This window comes from Eimeria acervulina, genomic scaffold (assembly GCF_000499425.1).
Source record: "Eimeria acervulina Houghton genomic scaffold, Eah_scaff699, whole genome shotgun sequence".
Lineage (NCBI taxonomy): Eukaryota > Apicomplexa > Conoidasida > Eucoccidiorida > Eimeriidae > Eimeria > Eimeria acervulina.
The window spans coordinates 6,640-17,341 of NW_013549648.1; the positions used below are offsets into that span (position 1 = coordinate 6,640).

General features: G+C 50.9%; 2 protein-coding genes across 2 annotated transcripts; both read right to left on the reverse strand.

Moving 5' to 3' along the window:
- Positions 1-952: 952 nt before the first annotated feature.
- Positions 953-1,192, reverse strand: EAH_00046740 (hypothetical protein; the record flags this gene model as incomplete). Its single annotated transcript, XM_013394658.1, has 1 exon — positions 953-1,192. The coding sequence occupies one exon, from the start codon at positions 1,190-1,192 to the stop codon at positions 953-955; it is 240 nt and encodes a 79-aa protein (XP_013250112.1).
- Positions 1,193-2,796: 1,604 nt separating this feature from the next.
- Positions 2,797-9,239, reverse strand: EAH_00046750 (hypothetical protein, conserved; the record flags this gene model as incomplete). The annotated part of the gene is made up of 4 exons (XM_013394659.1): positions 2,797-3,311; positions 3,650-6,059; positions 6,639-7,302; positions 7,621-9,239. 4 exons carry the CDS (start codon positions 9,237-9,239, stop codon positions 2,797-2,799), a joined length of 5,208 nt encoding a protein of 1,735 aa, XP_013250113.1.
- Positions 9,240-10,702: the final 1,463 nt, after the last annotated feature.

Below are 10,702 nucleotides of genomic sequence, written 5' to 3' on the forward strand. Positions count from 1 at the left end.
AATATATATATATATATATATATATAAATAAATAAAATAAAATAAATAAATATACATCTATATATATATGAAGAGACAAATAAATAAGCGAAAAACAGATAAATAAATAAATAAATAAATAAATAAATAAAATAAAGTTAAATATTTAATTATTTGTTAATAATGTTAATTAACTCATATAGTCTAAGGGTTTAGGGTTTAGGGTTAAGGGTTTAGGGTTTGAATCAATAAAATAAACTTAATTAAATTAATTAAATTAATTAAACTAAATAAATTAAGTAAATTAATTAATTTAGGTAAAAACAAAATAAATAAAATATAAAATATAAAACAACAAAAACAAACAAACAAAAACAAACAAAGCAGACTTCTATTTTTATTTATCCCTCTCTATATACCCCTTTATATAAAATATATAAATAAAATATATAAATAAATAAATAAATAAGTAGATAAATAAATAAATAATTAAGTATATATATACAATATATATGTATATATGTATAGATATATATATAAGTGAAGCGGTAGAAGAAAGACAGAAAAAAATATAAATGAAAACCGCAGATATAAAATAAATAAATAAATAAATAAATATAATAGACAAAAGATTTAAATAAATATATAAATAAATATATATATTTATATATTTATATATTTATATATTTAAATAAAGAGAAGAAAAACAAAGAAAAACAAAGAGAGACAGAAGAATAGGCATACCGTAAGTGCTTCTCTTAACTCTGTAGCAGCAGCAGCAAGCTGAGCCCCTTCTGCTGCTGCTGCTTCACTCTGCTGCAGCAGAGACTCAGTGCGGCTGTTGCTGCAGCAGCAATAACACACAAAGACACGCACAACAATAAGCTGCTGCTACTGCAGCAGCAACAACAGCAGCAGCAACAGCAGCAGCAGCAGCAGCAGCAGCAACAGAAGCAGCAGCAATTCTCATATCCTACTTTTCTGCTGCAGCGTCCGCTCCCAATTGTAATGCGCGAAGTGCCTTTGCTGTTTCTGCTGCTGCTGCTCCCTGCTGCTGCCGCAGCTGCTGTTGCTGCTGCTGCTGCTGCTGCTGCAGCAGCAGCTGCTGCTGCTGAGCTGCTTCTACATCTGCCTCACTCTCTAGAGGAATATGAGGGGCGTAGTTTACTTCGTAAGCCTCATGGGGCTCGGAGGTGGAAGAGAACCCCTCCATAACCCTATACCCTAAACCCTAAACCCTAAACTCTAAACCCTAAGTCGAGATGTACGAACGTATAAATCGGGGGTTTAGAAGGAGGCAGGAGAAATGATAAATGCGATGCCCTTCTAAACCCTAAACCCTCAATTAGGGTCTACAGATTCGTGCGAGATTTTAGGGTTTAGGGTTTAGGGTTTAGGGTTTAGGCTGCAGGGGCTGGGGTGTATAGGGAGATAAAACAGCAACAAACGAAAGCTGTTGAGTTATAAATGTTTTAATAATTTATTTTTTGTTTATTTTATTTAATTAAGAAGAAAAACACAAAATAATATACACTCGGAGACAAAAATGATACAAAGGCATGCACTTATGATCGGGGCCTCTAAACCCTAAACCCTAAGCCGTAAACCCTAAACCCTAGAAACCCTAAACCCTAGAAGCCCTAAAACCTAACCCTTTAAGCCCTAAAACCCTAAGCCCTAAATACTAGAGCGTAATATATAATATCCCTAAAACCCTAAACCCTAAACCCTAAACCCTAAACCCTAAACCGTTACTGCCTTAAAGCCAACCCCTATTCCTTAGGAGAAAACCCTAAACCCTAAACCCTAAAACCCTAAAACCCTACCTACCTTCTAAAGGCTAAGCACTTAACATTAAACCCTAAACCCTAAGCCATCATCTTCCCTAAACCCCCAACGAAACCCCTAAACCCTCAATGCATCTAAACCCTAAACCCTAAACCCTAAACCCTAAACGCCCTAGACATAGACGGCAAAAGGCGGCAGCAAATCCCTAAAGCACCAAACCCTAAACCCTAAACACTAAAGCCTCAACAATAAACTTTAAACCCTAAACCCTAAACACTAAAGCCTCAACAATAAGCTCTAAGCCCTAAACACTATAAACACTAAACCCTAAACCCTAGGACGGAGGTGGCTTAGGGTCTAGGCTTTGAAACCCTAAACCCCCCGAATTCTCTGAACAGCAGCATATATAAGAAATTAGGGTTTAGGGTTTAGGGTTTAGATTACGAAGAAGAAACAGTTGCTGCCTCGTTCGCTCCAGCTGCAGCTGCTGTCTTAACAAGACAAACCCTAAACCCTAAAACCCCTAAACCCTAAACCCTAAGAGGGCTCCATACCCTAAACCGTAAGCCCTAAAAAGGGTGTAAACCCTAAACCCTAAAGCCTACAGGGGCTGTAAACCCTAAACCCTAAACCCTAAGAAGGTTGCAAACCCTCAACCCTAAACTATAAACCCTAGAGCAGGTAGAAACCCTAAACCCTTCTATTAAAACTCTAAACCCTAAATGTCTACTTCGGGTTCGTTAATAAGCGGCAGATGTAGCAAAGAGCGAGCAGCAGCACAAGCAATCTCTGCTGCTGCTGCTGCTGCTGCTGCTGCTGCTGCTGCCGCTGCTGCTGTGCTCGTTCTAGCAGCAGCAGCGGGGGGCGTTAATATACAAACAACTTAGCGAAGTGCTGCTGCTTCTGCTGCTGCTGCTGCATTAGCTAATATGCAGTCGATGGCGTTGCTGCTCGATTGCTGCTGCTGCTACTGCTGCCGCTGCTGCTTCTCTCACTGCTATAGCAGGTCCAGCACGCGCAGCAGCAGCACTATTCTGCGGTTGCTGCTGCTGCTGCTGCTGCTGGTGCTGCAGCTGCATCGGTCTGCGAAGGTACGACCGCTGCGCTACTCCGCTGCTGCTGTTGCTGTTGCTGCTGCTGCTGCTGCTGCGGCTGCGGCTGTTTAAGAGACCACATACGACCCCACCGCGCTAAAGTGCTGCGGTGTACACCCAGCCTTGCTGCTGCTTCGTTTAGAGGCAGCTGCTGCAGCACGCGCTGCAGCGAGTCTAGAGGTGCTGCTGCTGCTGCTGCTGCTGCAGTCGCTCCTTCCCTACCATCAGCAGTAACCTGCTGCAGCAACTCCGCCGCAACAACCGCGCGCAGCTGCTGCTGCTGCTGCTGCTGCTGCTGCTGTGCTGTTGCTGTGCATACACCCCCCGATGAATTTGCTGCACAACTTGGTGTTGGAGATGCTGTCAGCGAAGCATCTTGTGCTGCTGCTGCTGCTGCTGCGGCAGCAGCAGCAGCAGCCAACGCCTCCTCTCCAGGCACAGCAGCCGGGTCTGTGCGCATACACACAAAATCGGCAGCAGCAGCAACATCAACAGCAGCAGCAGCAATGCCAGCAGCAGCAAAAGAGGCAACAGAAAACTGGAGCAGCAGCAGCAGTAGCAAGATCAGCAACAGCAGCAGCAGTAGCAAGATCAGCAGCAGCAGCAGTACTAGCAAGAACAGCAGCAACACCGGAATCAGCAAAATAGCAGCAGCAGCAGCAGAATAAGCAGCAACACCACCACCAGAATAAGCAGCAGCAGCAGAATAAGCAGCAGCAGCAGAATAAGCAGCAGCAGCAGCAGCAGCAGAATAAGCAGCAGCAGCAGCAGCAGCAGCAGGTGCTCACCGAGGGAGGCCCCTCTTTTGAGGAGTGTAACAAACCCAGCCATACGCGACCCCGCAGCGACTCGCCGGGGGCGGCTTCCTCCTTCAGCAGCAGCAGCAGGTGCTGCTGCTGCTGCTGCTGCTGCTGCTGCAGGAGGGGAAGGGGCCTCGCTGGCAGCAGCAGCAGCTGCTGATGCTGATGCTGCATCGCCTTGTTCTTGCTGCTGCTGCAGCAGTGTATTGGAGTTGCTGCTGTCGGTAGCTGCAGCAGCCACGTCGTCAGATGTGCTGCTGCCGCTTGCTAGAGCAGCAGCAGCAGCAGCAAACTCAGCAGCAATCTCTTTTACTCTTGTATTTAATTTTCGTTTGCCGCACTCAGGCAGCTGAGCAGCAGCAGCAACTTCCTTGCGTAGTCGCCATGAGAGAAGCCTCACAACATCAATAGACAGTTGCTGCTCCTCTGGTGCTGCTGCTGCTGTTGCTGTTGCTGCTCCTGCTGCACCAGGATCAGCAGCAGCAGCAGCAGGACCTGCTGCTGCTGCTATGCATGCACGCTCAGCACGTAACAGCTGCAGCAGCGCATCCACCTGGGCAAATGGCGACTTCTTCGCTGTTGCTGCTGCTGCTGCAGTTGCTGCTGCTGTTGCTGTTGCTCCTGCTGCTGCTGCTGGAGCTGCTGCTGCTGCTGCAGCAGCCCCTGCTTGAGAAGATGGCGCGGGGCTACTGGGAGCTCCAGTAGCATCGGAGTCGGCCTGCTGCTGCTGCTGTTGCTGCAGTTGCTGCTGCTGCTGCTGCTGTTGCTGCTGCTGCTGCTGCTCCCCAGGCGTCTTCGTGCACCCAGCAGCAGAATGCGAGCTGGCGGAGGGAAGTTCCCCTTGCTGCTGCTGCTGCTGCTGTTGCTGCTGCTGCTGCTGCTGCTGCTGCTGCGGCTGCATAGGCTGTTTCAGCCCCTGCTGCTGTTGCAGCAGCTTCCGCTTCTTTGAGCTCCCCTGCACCTGCTTGTTCTGCTGCTGCTGCTGCTGCTGCTGCTGCTGCTGCTGACGCGACGGGCTCCACAGAGCAGAGACAAAATGCTCTGGGTCGGGGCGCTTAGGGAGGGGGGGCCCCTTGAAGGCGAGGCTCTTCTTCTTTGCTGCTGCTGCTGCTGCTGCTGCTGCTGCTGCTGCGCTTGTTGCTGCTGCGCCTGATGCTGTCGCCGGCGCAGCTGCGTCTGCGTTGGCAGCAGCAGCAGCCGCCGCAGCAGCAGAAGCAGCAGCAGCGAGTGCTTCTTCTCTGCTGCGCTTGCGCTGCTGCTGCTCGTCAAGCCAGCAGCAAACTTTGGCTGTGTGCTGCTGCAGTGAAGGAACCAAGTAGGCCCCTCTCCCCTCCCAGATTGAATTATATATTTCGAGGTAATCTGCTGATAAAACAAATGCGCAGTCTCCTGCTGCTGCTGCTGCTCCTCCTCCTCCTCCTGGTGCTGCTGCTGCTGCTGCTGTTGCAGGCAGTGGCGGCAGCAGCTGCTGCTTCTCCTGTAGCCGCTGTTGCTGCCATTCGCGCAAACCACCTGCTGCTGCTGCTGCTGCTGCTGCTGCTGCTGCTGCTGACTTTTCCCCTGCTCCTGTGCTTGCAGCTGCATCACCGTCAGGACCAGCAGCAGCAGCAGCAGCAGCTGCTGCTGCTGCTTCTGCTTCTCCCCAAGCAACGCGCCAGGCGGGGCCCCTAGGCAAAGTAGAACCCCCCTCAGCAGCAAGACGGTGCAGCAGCAGCCAAGAAGCAGCAGGCTTCTTCCACCCTGTTGCTGCTGCTGGATCTGCTGCTGCTGCTGCTGCTGTTGGAGCTGCAGCAGCAGCAGCAGCAAATCCCTCCTGAGCACCGTACACCCCAAATGTCTGCGAGTTAAAAAAAAGCGTGGAGCCTTCTGCTTGCTGCTGCCCTTCTGCTGCTGTTGCTGCTGTTGCTGCTGCTGCAGTCGTTGACGTTGCTGCAGCTGCAACAGCTGCAGGACTTGCTGCTGCTGCTGCTGCTGCTGCTGCTGCTGCTGCTGAGCCCTCCTCAGGCCCCTTCAAAGCCCCCCTTACTCTGGGCCTCCTATGAGGCAACCCCCCCTGCAGCAACGCTGAAGGAGGCAGCAGCAGCAGCAGCTGCTGCAGCTGCTGCTCCAGACCGCAGAAAGAAGCAGCAAGGCGGCGCCGCACCTGGCGGTAGGTATTCTCTGTTGTGCAGCAGCAGCAGCAGCCATTGCTGCTGCTCGAGCTGCTCCACTTGCTGCAACCGCTACTGCAGCTGCTGCTGCAACAGCTGCTGCTGCTACAAGCAGCAGCAGCAGCAGCAGCAGGCGAAGCACCCCAGAACTCGGGGCTGTTGGTAGCAGCAACAGCAAGAGCGACATCTGATGCTTCTCTAGCAGCAGCAGCAGAAGCCCAGAGGCGTGCTGCTGACAGAGAAAGACCCTGAGCGCAACCCGATCAAACCCTAAACCCTAAACCCTAAACCCTAAACCCTACAGGCGAGAAGGCCCAAACCCCGTCTGTGTATCTGTCTCATTAGGGTTTGTCGTTTAGTGGTTTGTGTTAGGGTTTAGGGTTTAAAACGCTTAGGGTTTGTCTGTTTAGTATTCTACTCTCCTTCTTTAGGGTTTAGGGTTTACGCCTTTTGACCTGGGGGATTTTAGGGTTTAGGGTTTAGGGTTTAGGGTTTAGTTTATGGTTTCCAGTCTAGGGTTTGTCTAATTAGGGTTTAGGGGTTCAGGTTTGTTTGTTTAGGGTTTAGTGTTTAGTGTGTAGTCGTAATGAAGTCGTTCTTTGATGCTACTAGCCCTTAGGGTTTAGGGTTTAGGGTTTAGGGTTTACTCGTAATAAAGTTGTTCTTTGATGCTTATTGAGCAGTATATCGTCAAAAAGAAGCTCTGCTGGTCTTCCTTCTGCTATGAGGGGGCCCCAGGGGCCCCCAGTGTAAGGAGGCAGCGACAGCATGCAGTTATCTGTTCTTTTATTGAATATGTTTAGAGATAGAGGCGCAAACAACTCTACGCGATTATCAGAATCAAAGCCGCAGAACACCCTCCCTCTACCCTCATTATCTGCTGCTGCTGCTGCTGCTGCTGCTGCTCCTGCTGCTCCTGCTCCTCCGGCTGCTGCTGCTGCTGCTGCTGCAGCAGCAGCAGCAGCAGATGTTAGAAATTGCTGTCTGCTGTATGATACTAAAGGAGGAGCTGTGCGAGGTAAAGCAACAGAACCTCCTCTTCTAAACCTGCGGCGGGGGCCCCTTCTTCCTGGTTTCCTTGCTGCTGCTGCTGCTGCTGCTGCTGCTGCTGCTGCTGCTGCTGTTGTCGCTGGTGCTCCTCCAGGAAGCGACAGCTTCCCTGATGCTGCTGCTGCTGGTGCTGCTGATGTTCCTGCTGTTGCATTAGAGTCAGCTGCTGCTGTGTCAGCTTCCTCGCTGCTGTCGCTGCTGTCGCCATCCTGCTGCTGCTGCTGCTCCTGCTGCTGCTCCTGCTGCTGCTCCTGCTGCTGCATGTCTTCCAAGCCTTGTTGCTGCTGCACTTGCTGCTGCTGCTGCTGCTGGTGCAGCTGCTGCAGCAGCAGCATTTGTTCTTGAAATGAAGTTTTGCTGCTGAGATAAAGTTCTGTATATGCTGCACCCCGCTGCTGCTGTCTTTTGCTGCTGAGGAGCAGCACGGGTAAATAGAAATGGCTGAAGGCAGCAAAACAAATAAAATTAAATAGTCAAATAATTAAATTAAATATATAATTCAGTACTCCTTAAGACTAAAAAATTATAATAATAATCCAGCTGCAAGCACTACACCCACTGCAGCAGCAGCAGCAACAGCAACAGCAGCAGCAAAAGAAACAGAAACAGCAGCAGCACAGCAGCAGCACCCACAGCAACAGCAGCAGAAACAGAAGCATCAGTATCCACAGCAGCATCCACAACAGCAACGACAGCAACAGCAACAGCAGCAGCAACAGCAGCAACAGCAGCAGCAGCAGCAGCAGGGTGTAGGATTACATGAAGGGTAGAGCAAATTCAACAAGCTTAGGATCTCTAAATATTTTTTGTTTAACATCTTGCAGCGCAGCAGGAAGCGGCACAGTATAAGTGCTGCTGCTGCTGCTTCTTAGCCCCAAGGGATGGAGGCGAGGCCTCCCGGGGCCCCCTCTTCGTTTAGCTGCAGCAGCAGCACCTCCTGCTGCTGCTGCTGCTGCTGCTGAGGCAGCAGCAGCTCCTGCTGCTGCGGCTTCGGCGGCTGCCGCTGCTGCTGCTGATGCTGCTGCTGCTGCTGCTGCTGCCTCACCATCCGACAGCAGCAAATCGTACTCTGAATCGCTGAAGCCGTTTTTGCTGCTGTCTCCTTCTGCTGCTGCTGCTGCTGCTGCTTCTGCTTCTTCTGTGCTGTTATCACCGTCAGCCAGCGCTGCTGCTGTGTCCCCCATGCTGCTGTCTCGCGGTCTCCTTCCTGCTGCTGCTGCTGCTGCAGCAGCAGCAGCAGATAAAGGCTTATAGCTTTTCTTTGCAAGGATATCAGCATGAAAAACTTCTTTCTTATGACGCTTCGCTCGCAAGCTGTATCGGGTACCTGCTGCTGCTGCTGCTGCTGCTGCTGTGGATTCATCTTCTTCATCATCTCCCTCGTCTTCCTGCTGCTGCTGCTGCTGCTCCTGCTGCTGCTCCTCCTCTTCATCATCTTTCTGCTGCTGCTGCTGCTGCTGCGGCTGCCGGGATCGCAGCGCCTGTAGGCGAAGGGAGAGGGGGCGCTGCGTCCCTTGCTGCTGCTGCTGCTGCTGCTGCTGTTGTTGCTGCTGCTGCTGTTGCTGCTGCTGCTGCAGTCGGGCGCTTCGAGTGCGGGATCGATCTTCAGCTTCTGCTGTCTGCTGCTGCTGCTGCTGCTGGCGTCGCTGCTGCTGCTCTGCTGCAGCAAGCCCTTCCTCTGCTAATCTTTTGGGGGGAAGTCTTACCCGCAGCGAGCGCTGGAGGCCCCGTGGCTCTTCTGTTTGCTGCTGCTGCTGCTGCTGCTGCTGCTGCTGCTGCTTCGGTTGCTGCTGCGGCTTCTGCTGCTGCTGCTGCTGCTGCTGCTCGCGATCAGATTCCGAAGCCCTTAGGTCGCACCGTCCAGTGCTGCGGCTCCTCTGCCTCATCAGCTGCTGTTGCTGTTGCTGCTGCTGCTGCTGCTGCTGCTGCTGCTGCTGCTGCTGCTGCTGCTGCTGCTGCTGCTGTGTTCTTCTGCTTCTGCTGCTTACTGAAACATCATCAGGGGTGCTGGGGCCCTCGGAGGCAGAGACCCCCTCAGCATCCTGCTGCTGCTGCTGCTGCTGCTGCTGCTGCTGCTGTCTGCGTGAGCGTCGCCTTCCTTCTGCTTCTCTTCCGTTCGCGACCTGCCAGTAGCGGCCATCAAGGCTGCTGCAGCGCTGCCTGCTGTTGCTGCTGCTGCTGTTGCTGCTGCCGCTGCTGCTGCTGCTGGTGCTGCTAGGGTGCGAGGCGACGCCCCCCCCGTCTCTTTCGTCTTCAAGTGTAAGGGGCCGCATCTCTGCTGCTGCTGCTCCTTCTGCTGCTGCTGCTGCTGCTGCTCCTGCTGCTGGTGCTGCTGCTGCTGCTCCTGCTGCTGCTGCTGCGCTGCTGTCTGCTTCCATAAGGAGCCGCACCGTCAGCGCATAGAGGAACGGGAGAGAGCAGCCTCAACAGCAGCAGCAACAGGAGCAGCAACAGCAGCAGGAGCAGCAACAGCAGCAGCAGGAGTGCGACACAGCGAGGTGTACGTACAGCTCGCAGACAGCACTGAATAATCTACAGATAGAGACAGCTGCAGCAGCACTTCTCTTAAAGCTCTATAAGAGGCCTCCTTAAACAGCAGCGGGGGCCCCCTGGGGGGTTTAAAGAGAGAGATTGTGGTGTATGTACACCTTGATGAAGGAGAGAGAGAAGATGAAGAAGGAGACAGAGATAAAAGTAAATAAATAAAATATAAATTAACAAATAACGACTGCAGCAGGGGGCCCTAACAGAAAAGACAAACAAACACAGCAGCAGCAGTAGCAGCAGCAGCAGCAGCTGCTGCTGCTGCAGCTGCAACTCGGTATTTAAGTAAAAGGAGCAGCAGCAGCAAAGCTGCTGTAGCAGCAGCCTTATATCCACCAGCTAAATGTAAGAGCAGCAGCAATCTCTTAATAATATAATACTCAATAACAAAGTCTATACACAGAAAATAAGAGGTTTGTAGATGAAAACACCCGAGTGCTGCTGCTGATGCTGCTGCTGCTGCTCCTGCTGCTGCTGCACCTCTGCTGCTGCTGCTGCTGCTGAAGCGGAGCCTTGTTTGTAGTTGTTGCAGCGGCAGCAGCAGCAATAATCGAAGGACAGATTATTTATTTAAATTTTATGAAGAATTAATTTAAAATAAATAAAATTATTTATCTACTTTTAAAGAAACATAGAGCAGCACTACTCTCACCGTGTCTGTACACTGCTGCGGTGTATGCGCAACTCATAACAGCTAAACTTCAATATAATTGTTAAATTAAAATATATTATAATTAATTTTATTAATAAAATCTGCTGCTTTCTTCTCTAGGGCCTTGCTTAGTTAGGCAAGCAGCTGCAGCAACTGCAAATATATTACAGGTTGTGCTGCTGCTGCTGTTGCTGCTGCTGCTGTTGCTGCTGCTGTTGCTGCCGCTGCTGTTTGCATGCATGCACGAGCATCAGCGGCAGCAACAACAAGATCTTCACAATCAGCAACACCCCCTTATGTTGTTATGACTAAGACGGATACGTGCAGCTCCTCCAGGGCTGTGGGTTTAAAGTCTAGGGTTTAGGGTTTAGGGTTTAGGGTTTGGCTACACAGCTGTTTACGAGGAATTTCATTTAGGGTTTAGGGTTTAGGGTTTAGGGTTTAGCGTAGGAAACCCTTTAAAAGAAGCCAAACCCTAAACCCTAAACCCTAAACCCAGCATTTTCCTTCTCGCTCCTAGCAGTGAAAAAGAGACGCGCCTCTAAACCCTAAACCCTAAACCCTAAACCCTAAACCCTAAACCCTAAGTGAATAATCGTTCACCTCCAAACCCTAAACCCTAAACCCTAAGTCTGCTGACCGAAC